General features: G+C 37.4%; 1 protein-coding gene across 1 annotated transcript in view; it reads left to right on the top strand.

Moving 5' to 3' along the window:
* Nucleotides 1–11,686: 11,686 nt before the first annotated feature.
* The window catches only part of CCDC141 (coiled-coil domain containing 141), a 79,937-nt gene continuing 73,257 nt past the window's right edge, over nucleotides 11,687–18,366 (top strand). Inside the window, 2 exon segments of the mRNA XM_062004898.1 lie at nucleotides 11,687–11,830; nucleotides 13,356–13,478. Coding sequence (XP_061860882.1) covers nucleotides 11,729–11,830; nucleotides 13,356–13,478 — 225 coding nt within the window. The 5' untranslated portion in view covers nucleotides 11,687–11,728.

Genomic DNA, 18,366 nt, shown 5'->3' with positions numbered 1-18,366 from the left:
CACCACTGATCTGAGCTCATATTGGGAAACCCCAAATGCACTTTGGATTTATACCTACATCAAAGGAATACTGTATACTATGTAAAATATTCTATTCCTTTATTAAGTTCAGACATCTGTGCTTAAAATGCATGAGTAGACGCAGTGTAATTATCCCTAGTTTTTAGTACTCAGTATGTCACAGTCTTTTGGAAGACTGATTTATCCCCAGATTGCGTCAAACTTCTGTAGCAAATGGTGCTACTGACTCCATGTGACCAAAATTACCTATGTGACTCCTTGCACAGCCAACTAAAACATGGTTTCTGTGATTGTAAATGTACCCAGATCTTCTGGGAAATGTGACATTGGTTATCCCAGTCTTGCTCTGTCTACTCCATTACAATACTGTCTGTCAGAAGGCAACATGTATGTTAGGTATATTACAAAATGATGAAAAAGAAGTCTTGTAGTAGCTGTGTGTACTAGAACATGTGCAGTAAGGTGCTTGGGCAGTCCTGTGTATTTGTGTTGTGCATAGGATAAGGCTTTAGCAGCTCAAGGTAGGAGAGATCTGAGACTTTTGAAAATCCCTGGCTCTACTTGAATTAGATACAAATGCTCCCCGCAGTTTATGCTTATAGCTTGGGCCTTAAACTATTAAGCTCCTCTAGAGTTTACTCCAAATGTTAATTCTAATAAATTATGGAAACGAAATAGTGAAGCTTATCTTGGCTGGAAGAACTGCCTCAAGCCGATGATAGACTTGTTACTTGAGACTTCTTGTATCAGAACAAAGCATGAACAAATACCTCTCAAACCTGATTTTTGTTGCTGTGCTTCATTGGGCAGTCAATGTGTTAACTTCAGTGGTGTAGTTTTCAGACACAGTTTGCTGTGTTATGATTAGTTTTCAATGTGTGGATTGCCATCTCATTTTTGGGGTTTCTACTTCACATTTTCTCAGCAACAGTTGTAGATGCTGGGTAAGTGACAGCAGATTCCCACTGCCACTGCTGACTTTCCAGGCATGCCTGGATTGCTCATCGTTCCTATGCCTCCCAGGATCATGGGCTGCAGAGTTCCAGTGGGCTGAACAGCTTCACTCTCTTGTACTATGCCAGAATTTTTATTTTAATTTTTGACCAAGTGATAAGTGTCTTTTAACATTTCATACTACTCTTAAGTTTTTTAGACTACTAGGAAAAAGAAGAGCGTGCATGGTGTCTTAACCATTTCTACAGGCAGTGCGGTTACTTGAAATTTAGTGTGTTCTGTGAGTCTGGCTTTTGGAGGCTTAGAAAGGAACTATATTTTCAGCTGGTACTAAGTGCAGTCTGTTCTTGTTCTGAACACTTGTATGCAGCTCTGCATACCTCTAGATAACAGCTAGTCTCAGCAGGATGAAGATTGTACAACGTATTCAACACATTTGACTGCTGGCCCATGTATCTGTGGTGATGATGTGAACATGATGCCTTGATGTCTGCTTTATGTCACTCACTACCTCCTCTCCAAGACAAAATGTATCCAAAGAAACACAATAATGTGGTCAGCTGTAGCCAAGGTTTTTCTTAATGCTTTGCTTGAAACAGAATCAAAAGACTGGAGCAAGCTACATGCTCAGTGAACTTTCTAAGGTTTTTATTTCTACCCGTCGTATAAGGCCCATTTGTTAGGTAGCTGCTCTTTGCAGGCATCATTTCATAGTGCACTTCCTCTGCAGAACCAGCCATTAATAAAGCAAAGGCATTTGCTCCTGCAGATGACGGAAATGTAAACTGTTGGGGAGTTTTTTTACCATTCACTGTTAGCTGTTACCTTTTCTCTAGTTATTACTTTGTCTGTTAGACCTTATCACAGATAAAACTCCACGTCTAATACTAAACCGTCTTCTCCCCTAGCAATTTTGTCAAAGACTTTCCAAGTGATCCAACAGACATTTTAAAGAGCCCCTTCATTATTTCCAAAGATTTTATGTTCTAGATAGAATGATTGTTACTGTCAATGTCTGTGTGCATTCCCTGCTTGACAGGGTTGCTAGGAAGGAAACCTCATTAATATTTGGGAGTGGGTGAGATGTTATAGTCGTGGACTATAACACACACACACACACACACACAGGATATAAAAAGCATAGCTCAAATAATTTTCATCTTGAAATACTAAGATGATGTGGTTTTTGGTTTTTTTCCCTGTGTATTGTAGTGAGACCTGAACAGTAGTAGCCAGCAAAAAGAAAGGAGAGGAAACCATGGAAAACCATTTGGTGAACTGTAAGAGTTTAATTTACAATGAAAATACTTACAAATATTGTGTGTTTCCGATAGGTGGGCTGTAAGAAAGTTTGGGAAGGTCAAGCTCATCCTTTGAAAGTAATTGAATACTCTGCAAACAGAAGAAATGCTGACACGGTGAGAAAGACCAACTCAGAGAAAGGGGTTTAATTACAGAATACTTTATAAATATCAGATCAAATGAAAATAAAAGGTAAGTAACTATGGACCCCATAAAGTGCTCTTGGATGCTATTTTTATGTCTGGAACAAGGCTCTAAAACGTCGTTACTGCAGATCCACCTGCATTGACAAGGGATGACTTAGGGTATATAAATCACCTATCATTGCAATGATGCAATATGGAATATGAGATTTAAAGCAGATTATTCACGATTTTTAAATCTGAAGAGTACTGTACAACATACTGTGTGATTTTAAAGAAGTAATGCAAAGACACATAAAACATTAAGGATTTTCAAATACATCAACGAAGATGGTGGTTATTGTCCTGGGTAAACTTATTTTCAGTATGAAATTTGAGGTAATTTAATAATGAGAATCCTTAATCAAAGCAGAGTACACTAGAAGACTGATACTTCAGAAGAAAGTAGTTTGAGAAACTGGAAAAAGTGGTCAAAAATAAATTATTCCACTACTCACAGGAAAAGAGTTTTGTCCTGACAAAAAGATCCTGGACATGTCACTGGATGATCTGTAATGGATAAAGCTCTTGGAAAAGATGTGCTTGAGCAGCTGGTTATTTGCATCATCAGCACTGATGCAGATGGCCTAGGGTACATGTGTAAATGTGTATCTAGGTTATGCCTATGTTCATTCACTTCATAGTAGACTCTCAAAGCACTGCTTTATTACCCACAATTTAGTCTTTAGAATAAAACTAGTCTGGAAGCTCAGATCTATATGTGATTTAAAGTGATCCAACACTTAATGTAACATTAACGGTTTGACTGGTGCATGTGCCACCTTCCCATCAGCTCTCTCAGCTTTTACATGACACACACATACTAGTGACAAGGTCTTGAACAATGGAATGCTCTTTCAAGACCTTGACACACCCCTTATGCTGCAAAGAGCCTAGTTCCACACATGCCTTGCACTTACTGTTGATTGTCAGTCCCTAACAAATTTTTGCAACTACTTCCCCTTAGTCATTTATCAATACTTCACACAGTTCAAAATATTGTCCAGTCTTTTACATCTCCCTAACTGAATTCTTTTTCCTTCTTATAATCCTTTTCAAAATTGCCCTTTCTTCTCCATTATAAGGAGAAACCTTGGGATGGCTGATCATTAATCTGGTGAAAGAAGCAGAAACTGCTGTAAGCAGACAGCAGAATAATTCAGTGTCTGTCCCAAGATTTTGCCACTTTAATGACTGCTGTTGGGCATAAGAGAAGGAATACTATATTAAAGTGTGAAAGGAGTGAGAGCAGTGTTGTTGGAGACTTGAAACAGTGATTGCACCCTGGACATAACGATGCAGCCATATACCCTTAAAGAGCCTGAAGTCAGATGTGAATGTGCTGCCACGGTGGGCTTTTAGATCCTGGGTGACAATGAGGAAGACTCTTAAGGAGTGGACACCCTCCAGAGCTGGTCCTTGTCCCTGGAATCTGCAGTCAAATCCAACAAGGACATGCTAACAGACCACTTTTTTTTTTTCCCCTACAATAGCCAGGTAAAGGTAGTGATTTTTATATGCATATATCTGCTGGAAGGGAGGCCTCTGGTGCTATTACAGCACTGGGTGCAGTGGTGTGGAAAAGTGACACGTATCTCTGATTTCAGAACATTGACTGCTATGCTTTTGACATCAATTCCTTCAGGACCCTGAACTGTGATAGAAGTCTTCCTGGGACAGCTTCTTGTTGCATTGCTCTTGCCCAGATACTGTGCTCTGTGAGGTATCCAGTCCTGATGCCTAAGCCAGCCAAATGTGCAGAACACCAAGATAATACGTCTCTCTCTGTTATTTATGGTCCTGGTCCATGGACTATTGGGTCCTCTCAGAGGAAAGGGCATGAGAACACATTTCTGGCATATTTGTGTGTAGAGAAAAGATAATTTCTGGAGCTGTAGAGGTCCAACTGGGAGGACACGCTGGAGCAGGAAATGTGGACAAATGGACCTGATTGACCCATCTTGAGGCTGGAAGAGCACTGTCACTCCCTAAGTAGTGTTCCAAACAAAAGCTGAAGACAGTGTGAGAAAAACAACAATTTTTAATCTCTCCGTTCTCCTGTTACTCCCTGAGGAAACAGGTGCATGCTCTCATCCCTACCCTTTCCAATAAGCAGCAGTCAACAGGCAGAGATGGAATCTTTTCAGTAACCAAGACCTATGGAGCCGATGGCAACTCCTCAGAAGGGAGAAAAAAAGCCTCTCCATTTCTGGAAGAAGAAATGAAAAACACCAACTAAGAAACAGGAAAGGTGATGCAATCTCATCAGCTTGCACTTTATTTTAAAGGCTCAGAGCCTTTTTTGCATGATTAGCCCAAAGAAAAATCATTCCAGTATTTGAAATCAGTATGAAGAAGAGTGAGATATATATATATATATATATATATGTAGTTTCACTACAAAGGTATTCTGTTTACTGAACCTCTCCTATTGCATGAAATCACCTACTACTGCAAACAGCAGCACTCAGGTCAAACAAAGTTTGACTACTCAGGCCCCAGAACAAAGAACAAATCACCTATTCCTGGTGATTGTACAACAGCAGAATTCTTTGCTACAGATGGCAAACAATGGTTCTGAAGCATGTAAATCCATCTTAACTGCTCTTCAGTTAGTATGGAAAGAGTATTGAGAGGAAAAATACATGACTTTTTGTTTTCCGGGTTGGGGTTTTTTTGGTTAATTATAAGTGATGCTTTCTAAATTTATATTGGACTTGATAGCATGTAACATTTGAGAATTCCTTTGTTGCATGAAAGGTCACTATTACTGGGAACAGTAAGAGAATATGCTCGTGTCCTGTAGTCACACCCCTGTTATATTGTCAACAGGGAGCATGCACTGTTTTAACAGCCCAGTTCCAGAAAAATCAGAGGAAGTGGTAGAGAGGAGTAGAAAGTATTTGCAGATTTTTAACCTCTTCTAACTATATCTCACAATTCAAGTCCTGTGAAAAAGATAGGCAGGACCTGGTACATGGTTGCTATTTGAGGTACCTTGAGGAGGGAAATGTGTGACCAGAATATACAGAGCGGTGCTTGGCAGTGTGAACCTTCAACAGTCATATGAGATGGAGTTATCTTTTTAAAGCAAACAAGGCCCTGCTATTTATAACTCCACTGATAAATGACTTTTAAAGAAGGATTCTAAAATCTTCTGGTTTTTTAACACTTAAAAAACTCTCTTGCTGAATTTTTATTTTCTGCATAAACTGTCCCTAATATCAGATGTCTAAAATAATGTGGTGTTATAAGTATGGCTTATAAGTGTTATAAGTGTAACATACTTATCTAATTGGTCTAAATTTAGAGAGTTGTGTTCATTTAAATAAACTTTCCAATATGTCTGTAATATGTTTCTGTGGTTAGTATGATTCTATCTAATCAGTCTCCTGTGAAGTGAATGACTCATACTGGTCTTTTTGCATTATTGTTGGCTCCTTACTTTTGATATGTTCGGATGGAGATGTTTTGCTATGATAAGATGGTCCTGTGAACCCAGTTACTCTGGGTAGTTGTCTCTTTGAACAGTTTATGTGGATTTTAACTGATGGTTTTTATTTCACAAGTTTAATACAGACATCTGTATTCATGTAAAAAATGTTGAAAAAATAATTAAAGGGAAACAGTCTTTTAATACAGCTAAATTGTATAAGTGAAACATAGAAGTTAGTGACATGGGACAAAACTGTACATTGTAGTGACTTTATTAGGGGGATAGTTTGCAGCTACCTTGAGACTCAGATGTAGGTTCCAATCCGCCTCTTAATCTTCCTTCTTCACAGGGAGAAAGTGTAGCCTATCTTACGTCTATATTTGGTGCAGAGTGCATACTCCACTGTGCTAACACACCACATCGGGAAGGCATTTTAAATGCTCCCAAGGAATTTAGTAACAAAAGTCTTGCTGGCTTTTCTTACAGGCATGGGTAAGAGAACATACTAATCTTGTATAATAAACTTCTCTTTCTGCTGCTGCTGCTGATGGAGCATGGACAACGAGCTAATGAACTATCTAATGTCTCTTCATTCTCCTGACATAGTTAAATACACTGGGCTGCCATTTTCTCTGTTGACAAGCTTGCAATTGAGCTGACACTGCCACCCGTGAGCTGTTAAAACTGCTCCACTTTTGTATTCAGAAGAGTACAGCTCCATAGGCTGTGCAGCACCTAGAGAGACAGAAATGTTGAGCTTCCCCAGGGATGCTGATCAGGTAAGTCCAATCTCCAGCTGATTCCTAAGAAAATGAAGTGGAGGTGGCTTCCCTGCTGTTTCTTCAGTCCATAAGAGGATATGCTGGTCTCTTTAGGTGGGATGAGAGAGAGAATGAGATATGATCACTTTGCTCTTCACACTTCTGTATTTTTTTCTGTTTTGTTCAATCTTTTCACCACATTCAACAGTTAACATTTTCATTGCTTATATTTTGCCAGTTACATTTACTCTTGAGTAGTCATCAAGTCACTTTTTCTTTCAATCTTTCCTGTAGCTACCACTTTCAGGAAAGGTAGAAATGCAACGTGTTTTTTATAGACCGGGACGGGAAAATAAAATTAAAATTGCAAAGAAAAATTATACCAAGTAATTGATGTGTTTGGATTTGGAGACATCTGTTCAGATGAGTTGGCTTAGAGGTACATCTGTTAATGTCAGAGCTGCCGATGGCTTCAGAATTATCTTAAGAGACTTGTGCTCTTCCTTTTCCAGCTCTCTCTTTGTTTTCCTGCTCTCTCTTCCTTTTCCTAAGGTGCTTCTTGTCATCTATATCTAGTTTATTGTTGTATGAAACCTCCTCAAGCTTATCTGTGAATAAACAATATAAAGAAATAAGATAGAAATAAGAAGAAAGGAGATTAGATTAGCAAATTGCCACCAAGACTGGTTCATTATTTCTGTGTATCTGAAAACAATCAGGATGATTGTACACTCTTCAGGAATGCATGTAGCGTGATGCCTAGTAAATAAAAGCATTAGCAGTCTTTAGCTGACCGCATTCCTCTTTAACCTGTGTATAAGCCAGGTAAAGAACAGAAAGACAATTTCTTACACAATAGATTCTGGAACGAATTTTCTTTGTTTACATAACATTTACAAACTGGAGTTCTAAATTTAAAGGCTATATGACCTTTCTTAAAATAAGAGTGGAGACTGAAGTAGTGTAACATGGTTGTAAAAGGTAGTTAAATTTGGTGCATCTCTTTTATCATTTCATGAATAGTTGAGATTTAGGTACCATTTTGACATGCTAGCACATTTTGTTGTCATGTTTATCTATTTTAAAAATAGCATATATTGCTTTGTGAAATCCTCTGGGATGTGAAAAGAGGGATGTAGTGAAGGGAATGCTTTGGGATGAAAGAGTGAGACGTAAAAATTAATGATCAGTGGACTGAAGTGTATCAACTATCATTGCTTCCTAAATCTGTTTACTGTATAGGTTTACTATATAGGTCCTTGGAAGCAAACTAATGATGATTTTGCACTTACCATTGCACCAAACCAGCAATGTTAAACTACTGGCTTCTTGAGCTCTGATGCATTGTTGGTTTTAAAGTTAACAGTGGAGTTTTTTTTTGTTTTTTGTTGTTTTGATTTTTTTACTCATTTAGTGTGACAGGGATGAACCAAGATACCTTTGCTTTTGATCTTTGCTTCATTTGATGATACATTCTTTTTTTTCATTTGAGTGGTATAAAGTGTCTTCAGGCCTAATGATAAAGAAGCAAGAGTAAAAGGGGTTTTATCAAGGTGATGCATAGAAGAATGGATACAGAAGCTACAGAATAGAAGGTAGAAACTATAATGCTTCATAATGTGATTCTCTGCAAGAAATACTTCTTTCTAATTAAGTGTTAAGAACAACACAATATTACTGTTGTCCACGTGCCGTTCATGTACTTTTTGACTTCTGGGAGGAGGTATCTCTGTTTATTCCCTCCCTCACCTAACTGCTGCTGCTGAAGCGATGGTTATTATCATATACAGTTTTGGTTTTTAAAAAGGACAAAATTTGGTTTAGAATTTCAACCAATTTGTCATCTTACAAACTTACTCAACCAGTGTAGGGTAAAAAGGAGCCTCTTCCAGTAGAGGTACCTACTTCTGCTCAACCCTCAACCTTGTATATGACCTCCATGGCTACACAGTTCATTCCTTATGATTCTGGGGAAGAGTTGCAGTTTGCTTGCTTTCATGCCCTCATGCTGTCCTTCCTGACAATATCTGAAAATGGTGCTTACTCAAAAGCGTGGTAGGACCCAACAAAAAACAGTAACCACAGACTTCAAGTCTGGCATCTTTGTCCCTCATTCATGTAGGGCTGACAGAAAGAACTAGTGTTTGTGGACCATTTTCCAAGCTGCATGAAACCCACCAGCTTGAGTGATGCTTCCTTTCCTTGTTCACCTTCCTTCCCTTCCTGTGTATAGGGCTGTTGTCCTAGGCATAAGACAAGGAAAGAAAAGGACACTTGTTATATTTACAAACCCCTCAAAGTGAAGGACCTCACATCTTTGAGGCTAAAGGGAGTTAACTGTGTTGCTCCTGGAGTCATTTCCTTAGTGCACTGGTAGCTCCAAAGCTCTGAACAAAAAGCAAGTTATCTCCAATAAAGGTATAGGCCCCTTGCCTATGCATAACTGTCAAAGCTGTGATTAGCACACTTCCTCTGCCATATGAGAAAAAGCTGCTGATAAGACATACTCCATGCTGAAAATGAAGTGAGTTTTATCATGTTTACCTCTCAAATCCTTTTTTACATAGACCTGTACTTAAAGTAGGCAGATAATACCTGACATTATGCTAAAGAGACACATTTTTTTTCCTCTTGATATTATTTCATTTGTTCATACGTTCATTTGTTCAGGTCCATTGTTTCTCATGGACAGCTGGTGAATGCTAGTTTCTTGTCATTCTTGCTCTCAGCTCTCATGTATCAGTAGCAAAAGTGTCTCTACTGACACAGAAGCCTGCTTGCTTCTAGCTTTTAGTGAGATTTGTGTTTATCTTAGACAGAGGGGCAGATGACAGATAGATAAGTAAACAAGAATGAGAATGGAGTACTTGTTAAACTTTGTTTCCCTGGACACAGCTGAAATGGATCATCATGCAATACTAAAATCCTCTGCTTTTCCTCTCAGGGTTTTAGTATATCATCTTTACCGATTTCTTGCTACCATTTCGCTTCCTGGTTCTCAGATATTTCTCTGTCACTATCTCTTATGCTTAGCATAAACCAAAGGAATACAATATCTGTGCTTTTTTTTTTTTTTCAAATCAGACATTTTTAATCACTTGACTCAGCTGCTGTCAAACTTGCTTATGGCCAGCTTCTGGAGTGTGGTGGGTTTCCATGATTTCCAGCTGTCAGCACTATGAAAAATGATTCCTTGTTTAACCTGAATGAAAAGCAGATATTATATCTGGCCATCCTAGAGAGATGATGGATTGGCCCAACTTGGGCCATGAAAAAGTATGCTCAAAATGTGCTTATGAGAGAACAAAACCTCAAGGGCATGCTTTGACATAGAATCACAATTGGTTTGCAACTCCTTTTGTAAGACTAACAAGAACAGGCTGGTTCTTTTCCAGTCAATTTTCCAGCAGTCAAGTCCTGCTTGTTTTTGGTCTTGCTTATAGAGAAAATCCAAAGTCTTGTAGTTTTTAATGCTTTTTGGAAATCTTGAGTGTCAAAACAAAACAGGTTCTGAGATTTTTCTTAAGGACTTCTACCCTCCAGTTAATAGCCTCAGTGTGGCTATTAAATATCAAACATTTTGTTTCACCATACCTATTTCGCAAATACCCATGTGAGTCTCATGAGTACCTATATAATGTTTCAGAGGCAGGGGTCTGTGGGCTTCTCACAGGTGTTGCAAGGAGTTTCAAAAACTTTCCCTTGTTGGCAACTTTGAGGGTTCATGTGGCATGAGGGATAGGAAAATTGTTTTGACTGGCCAAGTATGTTTAATTTGGCACAAACCACTACAATGTTCTTCTGGATACCTCATTTGAAATTTTTAGTTTTGAATATGGCAATCAGATTAAGATTATGATCTTCCAACAGTGGGAGAAGGGATGAACAAACAAACCAAATCACAGACCTTCACATATGTATTCAAATTCCTTGTAATCTACCCTACATTTCTTCTAGTCCAAAACTCTTTACGATTTGCTTCCAGGTTTTCGTTTCATTGCAGATATATGTTCTAATTTGTAATTAACAAATTTAGTTTATATAAAAACTTACCTAAATGTCCCACTTCTGAACAAATCAAGAAGATGCTTACAGGAGACTTAAGTCGGTAGTTTCTTGGGTGAGATTGTGTTTCCAGAGTGACCTGCAAATCTAAACATTAGTGTCTCAGCTGTTCTGTGGAAGGAAACCTAGCAGCTGCTGTTTTGTACTGTAGACTACTTGTGGCATGCTCTGTGCTACTGGCAACAGAATTTATATTCCATACTGTGATTTTAAACGTACCTTAATTTCCCTGCATGGAATAAAAAACTTAAATGGAGTTTGAGCAATTATTAGAGAGATCTTACTTATGCTCATTTAGAACAAAATGGACACTATAGAAACAACTACTGAATAAACTGAAAAGTGACTAAATTATCTTACTCTTAGGCAGACATGAAATGCTACTTAACTCACAAAAAGTATTTGGTTTCTTTCTCTGTTTTTTATTGTCAATGTATTTTAAAATGCCTTTGGATTAAAAATCCTCATCTGTTTTAATTCAGCATCTGACTTGTATATACATGTTCATCCTGTTTAAATAATTTGACTCAGTGGAAGAATTATGTTGAGGAAATATATTCAGTAACTAGTAAACACAAAGATATTTTACTTGTAGAATGTGGAAAATGTAGACTGTATAGTTGAATGTTTTGAAATATCAAAATGTTGAGTTTGTCTGTTGAGACTCAATTTCTAGCTGTTTTGAGACTCTTATTTTCCTTTGGTTAGACAGTGTCAGGTGATGTTCATAGAAGAAGCCCCTCATTCTTCAGATGGTGACAGAAAAGAACAGGCAGCTTAATGCTACTAAACTCTAGGGGTGTGTCAAATCTCTCTCTCAAATGATAAACTCAATGGACTTGTCTATTTTTAACCTCCTGTTCTTTCGTTTGGCAGACTAATCAGTGTTAGCTGAGCTGTTTCACTGAATGAATCCAAGCAGCTCTGTTGCTTTCTGAAATGAAGAGGAGACCTTACCAGAGCATTTCAAGTCGGCTTTAATGTATGAAGTCCCATGTTGAAACACCATGTCAAATGAAGTCAGTTTGGAGCAGAAGCTTTCTACAACAACAGTCAGTTCAGTTGCTGTTCAGGCTGGGGAAGCCAGTATCGTTATAGCTGTACTTAAGGTAAGGCAGCAACTGTTAGTATGTTTTGGCTTTCTGCTACTCAGTGATTGCTGCTTTTATGCATTCTGTCAAAACAAATAGTTATCATAAAATATGGCAAGATCATTTCAACAGTTAATATCTAATAGAGTTTCTTTGGAAATTAATACTTGCTTATGTTTACATTTTCTGTTTGTGGCTGGTTGTTTTTATAAATAGAATAAATAAACTAATCAAAACATGTAGGTTCTTAGAGGCAAGGATTTTCTCTTGCTCTGTTTAAAAAGTGAGAAATAAATACTAAGGCATTAAAATGTGTTGTTAAGCATCATGTTACCTTTAATAATATTTGAGACTCTTCAGGAGTCATTTTTAGACTATACTCAGCAAAATTTTTACATAAGTAGTCTACCAACTCCATAAATGCAGATCGTGGTGGTTTTTTTTAGGTATTTACTGGGGGAAAAATCCTAAACCTGATAAGGAGGGATTATTTCTGAAAGCCACGAATTTACATTCACGTATGTTTTAGTAGAAGCCTTTGTGCATATATAGTTGTGCTTTTAATCACCTGAAGGCCTGTTCTCTAAGCTGAAATTGCCATGGGCAGTAAAGCTGGATGCCTAGGTACTGAATCCTAGCTGGAATTTGTTGATGATTTGATTCTGCATTCTCCAGGCAACTTGGAAAATGCACAAGTCCCAGCCACTAGAATTTGTCTGTAGTGCAGAATACAGGTGATAATGAGTCAGGCTGTCACAGAATTAGAGTGATTATTCTGGATGTGGTTACCTCAGTTGTATGCCAGTCTCAAACTTCCTGGGACACTGCTGCAGCAGACAGGTAATTTTCTTGCAAGGAGAGTTAAGTTTAGAGTGAAAACATTTGTTTTTCCCATATGGAGTAGGAACCATGCTAGCCTGCAGTGACAACACTGTTGTGTTGCTTAACACCATACTTTTCAGACTGCAGCAATTCTGCAACACAGTGAGGAAAGAATTAGCTATGCTTTGGGTCGTTATCAAGCTTCCTTTCTTTCTATATTCTCCAGGATACAATGGGAGATTACTGTTTGGATTCTTGTTCCAAAGTGTCCTTACAGCTAGTTGTACAATCTCTCTCGCTTTATATATTCAGTACACAAGTGGTAGAAATAAGATTTAGGGTTATGGTTTTTGCATCTGTTGTAATATATTTATACCTTCCACCCACTCCCTCACCCATGAAGTTTCCTGAACTATCTATGTAATCTTCATCTGAAAGGGCAGATGAGTTGGAGAAAACTTTTTGGCTCATCATGATACTCTAACTCTTCCCAGATTAAACAAAATTTACAGTAGCAATTGAATGACACTAGAGTCTGGGATTTTGATAACTATTTCAAATAGTGAATCCTCTGTGCTTTCATTCTTCAATCAAATACATGTTCATGGATCTCTGTGCTTCTATGACCACGGAAAGTATGTGTGACCTGAGAGTCTATGTGAGTAATTAAATTAAGGAAAGCTTGTGTTTTCTGAAGGCTGTAAATGTTTACTTATTACAGTGTGGAAAATGGGTAAAACTTCAGCTGGCTGAATCAACACCAAATTTATTAGAAATTGGCAGCAATCAAGATGAAGCTAAAAAACTACTTCAAGATCATGAATTCCTCCTAGCTAAACTTAAGGTAAGGTGTCATAAGACCACTCAAAAATACATCTAGTCATTATAGTCCAGGTGCAACTTTAGACATAGCTGCCTAGATCTCTTGTTGCAGTGTGATCATCAGATTAAACTGTATATAGGAAAAAAAAAACCCAAACATGTTTAGCCTTTGCCAGTGTAACAGATAAAAATATGCACTGGAATTTTCTTCTGCACAGGAAAAATATACCTAGCGTTAATTACTATTTTCTGACAACAATAGTAAAGATGCTCTTTTTCTTTCACTTTATGGCTAGAATTGTTTTACAAGTAGGAAACAGTATAATTAAGAATTTCTCCACTTGGATTCCAAAGAAACAGATATAACTTTGTATATTGTGGAATTTTTCAGTCACCTGAATTTAAATTACATCGGTGAGGTGACTTTGAATTGTTTTTCTGTTTCTTTTGTTGTTGTATCTTAAACAAGGCAAAATAAATCATGTTTCCTGACAGATACCAATACTGGGCACCACGTATGCTTAACTACACTGATTAGTTCGACACAATTCAAAGTTAAACATTTGTGCAGAATAGGCAAAAAATTCCTGAACTAGCATTGAGTTGAAAATGAAACTATTCCCACGTAAGGGAAGAGTTAGATAATTAATACTAAATACATCTTTGGAATCAGTGCTGAAAAACACATAGACTTTTGGAAGATAATTTATGGAATAATTGACCACGCTGGCATTATCTCATGGCATTTTGTAAACTCATTCTGGATGTTGATCGTCCCTTTTAGCTTATTCTTTCTTAGCCAAGTACATGTATTGTAAGTTATAATAAAAATATTCAGTCAAAATTCTTTCATTGACTTATGCTGAGGATTCACAGGTGTAAGCAAGGATAAAATTTGGCACAGTGACTACTGATCAGTTTATAGTACTTCTAATGCTAGAGGAAAAGGAATGTAATCCAGCTTGCTGTTCCAGGGAATTGGTTTTGATGTAACAATGTTAACAGGAGCTAAAAATCCCTAAACAGTCTGGCTCTGAATAAGGGCAAATAGTACTTTAAAGGGTAGTAGGAACAGACCTATTGAATGAGAAAGCAGTAATTTTTAGAACATTACTGCATTTAATGTTCAGAATTTTTAATTTTCACAGAATCACAGAATGGTAGGGGTTGGAAGGGACCGTTAGAGATCATCTAGGTCCAACCTCCCAGCAGAAGCAGGGTCACCTAGATCAGGTTGCATAGGAACATATCCAGACAAGTCTTGAAGACCTCCAAGGAAGGAGACTCCACAACCCCTCTGGGCAGCCTGTGCCACTGCTCCGTCACCCTCACAGTGAAATAGTTTTTCCTTATGTTTAAGTGAACTTTTTCTGTTCCAGCTTCACCCATTACCCCTTGTCCTGTTGCTAGATACAATAGAAAAAAGGGATGTCCCAACCTTCTGACACCCACTCTTTAGATATTTATAAATGTTAATAGGATCCCCCCTGAGTCTCCTCTTCTCCAGACTAAACAGCCCCAGATCCCGCAGCCTTTCCTTGTATGAAAGATGTTCCATTCCCCTGATCACCTTGGTGGCCCTGCCTTGGAATCTCTCCAGAAGTTCTCTGTCCCCCTTGAGCTGGGGAGTCCAGAACTGGACACAGTACTCCAGATGAGGCCTCACCAGGGCAGAGGAGAGGAGGAGAAGAACCTGCCTTGACCTGCTGGCCACACTCTTCTTGATGCATCCCAGGATGCCATTGGCCTTCTTGGCCAAGAGGGCACATTGCTGGCTCATATTTAGTTTTTTTTTTTTTTTAATCTCAACCTGGACATCATCAATCTTGTCTTTACCTTTAGTTTTTTCCTTATGTTAGCAGTTCTGTGTGGTATTTTGGCTTGCAACATATAGACTATGTTATCCTCCCTAGGCCTCTAGGAAGTTTAATTGCCGATCATATCTAGTCCTTATTTTCTTCAAGACTTTGCCTGTCTCAGATAATGCTTCAGTTTCTCTGACTGCTGAGTATCTTCCTCTGTCTTCTTTGTTCTGCACTCTAGAAGATTTTGAGGTCCATTCCAGCCCTTGAGATTCTGTGTGATTCTGTGAATACACAGCAGAAGTGTAGTTAAATGTGTAGTCTAGTAGGCCAAAGTTGGTTCAGCGTAGAAAATCAGGAAAGGGAAAAGACTTTTCTTCTCTTTCCATGACTTTGTACCTGAACATAAAGTACCCAAATAATGAGCTGTGAACAAATGAGTACAAGAGCCATACTATCCATCACAGTTTACATAAAAAGATGCATCTAGACCTTAATCTATTCTCACTCTGCCTTTGCTACAATATCAGAGACAAATGTACTCTGAAAATGAGTTGGGGGAGAGTTGTGTGGCTGAACAACTGCTGTATTACCAGACAGAGAGCATGCACACCAGATGCCTGGAATTGTATCCCTGATAGTTTCCTCTCAATAAATCTTAACCAGAACATAGTTCCTTTTAAACTACCAATGTTTTTTTTTTTTGTATGCTGAATACAGTGATATGGAAGTGGAAAGCAAAAATAGCATCTCGCAGAAACAGACCTGTAGTTTTTAAAACAATATTTTTCTGACAGGGTTTTACTGAGACCAACAAAAGTTACACATGTTTGTACAAGCTCCTTTTTGTTTACATGCTAAGCATTCCTTATATTGTTAAACTTCGTGCCAGCTCCTCAGAGCCCAAAGACAAAAATACCATTGTATTTATTATGTTCACAAGGAATGCAAGTTCATAAAAAGAAAAAAACCATATGAATTGAAAAGTGCTCTGGATGTATTTATATCACACACAACTGTTAATTTGAGAAATAACAGTATCACATTCTCAGAGCTGGATATGTTTCTGTTCTTTCCCTTATTCAAATTGAAAAAACAAACACAAGCCCAAACTTTTTTATCCTTTATCCTTCCAAATTTGTTTTCATTTAATTGAAACAATGCTTTTTAAAAGTGTTCACTGAACTCATGCAAAACCAGAAAATTGAAACATCCAATTCCAAAAATGTTTGAAGTTAAGGTAAAGCTTTTCTGGAAAGCTCTATTAAGTTAATTCAATTAAAAAAAAAAAAAAAGACCACCTTACCAAAATTCAGGGTTCTGTGATTTATATTGATTTCTATGAGTTACCATTTTTTGATGGAAAGATTTTTTTTTTCTTTGTATGAAGTTTGCTTCCAGGACAAAAATTTTAAGTTGGATAAAAAGAAATTCCAATTAGAAATTAGGAAAAAAAAAAAGTTTGATCATGAAGGTGGTTAAATTCTGGAACAAGTAGAACAGAGAAGTTCTGCAATATCCATTATTGGACATGTGCAAGACACCATGGGATCAGTTCTTGAGAAATTTGGAAAAGGGATTGGACAAATGGCCTGCAGAGTCCCTTCCAACCTTAATTATTATATGGTTCTGTGTGGATAAAAAGTTTATGCTGAAAAGTATAAAAACAGTAATCCATTTATCTTAATCAGGATAAAAGCCAGACTGATAAAATTCATTTATTACTCTATTCCATTAAAAAATAAACTATTTCTGTATGTAGTATATAAAAACTGAAACAGTTAAGGATAAATATTTGAAAAGTTCACAGTAACTAATGGCTTTGACAGTTATGGAAAGCATGATTTCAAACTCTCGACTATAAAACCTTAGGATCGCTTTGAAGATTGCCTTATGTATTTGAACTCTTCCTCACCAAAGTAATGTTTCCTGTAATATATTTTCTTTTTTTTTTTTGCTAGCTTATGTTCTCAAAATGCACCTGTGTCCTGTTGTGCCAGACAAAATGACAACTTCTGTGACACTACTTTAGGTTACTGTAGTATTCCAGGAGCTATTATTTTAAAATAATAAAATACACAGATGTTTTTACATGTGAACCATTTTCAGTGGATATTAAATAAAAAAATCAAGTCTGTATTTAAAAATTTTCATGGATCAGTTATAAAATCTACAAGGTTATCACACATGAACAATTTCCTAACTCTTTTTTTTGTAACTTTATATACACTACTTTTGCATTTCATTGAATATAGCTGTTTAGTTTGCTTTAACTTTCAAATTTCAGTTTCTTATTGATTGGACTTGAATTCATCACATAGTAATTGAATGGAAAAAAAACAACTGCATGAAATCATAATTGATAGTTTTCAAAAGTTATCCTAGTTTTGTTTGTGTCTTGGGGATTATGTGCCTCTAGCTAATGAATTAGTGGAAAATATAACATACTGGTCAGGTACAAATATTAATTAACATCTTGTTCAGAAAATAGGTTTCTAAATGAAGGAAATCTACTTCTTGGCATTACACCAATTTTACAGTGACTATTCTCATAGAATGGTAGGGGTTGAAAGGGACCTTTAGAGATCATCTAGTCCAGCCCCCCTGCAGAAGCAGGGTCACCTAGATCAGGTCGCATAGGAACATGTTCAGGCGGGTCTTGAAGACCTCCAAGGAAGGAGACTCCACAACCCCTCTGGGCAGCTTGTTCCACTGCTCCCTCACCCTCACAGTGAAATAGTTTTTTCTTATGTTTAAGTGAACTTCTTCTGTTCCAGCTTCACCCATTACCCCTTGTCCTGTTGCTAGATACAATAGAAAAAAGGGATGCCCCAACCTCCTGACACCCACCCTTTAGATATTTGTAAATATTAATAAGATCCGGAGTAGTTAAGAAAGATTTACCCTTTGAAATGTTTTTTTTAATATGTTGAAACTGATGTAATATTAGGGTAAATACATGCATAATTTTATTTCAAAATATGAAATGCTGAAGACGACGGGAGACAAGCCCACCCTGTAGTGCAACAAGTCTCAACTTTATTTGCAAAGATACAACTCTTTTATAGATACAATAATCAAGCTCATACATATTGCAAAAGCTAAGCT

This window comes from Colius striatus, chromosome 11, assembly GCF_028858725.1.
Source record: "Colius striatus isolate bColStr4 chromosome 11, bColStr4.1.hap1, whole genome shotgun sequence".
NCBI lineage: Eukaryota > Metazoa > Chordata > Aves > Coliiformes > Coliidae > Colius > Colius striatus.
This window is presented reverse-complemented; position numbering and strand designations above follow the sequence as displayed.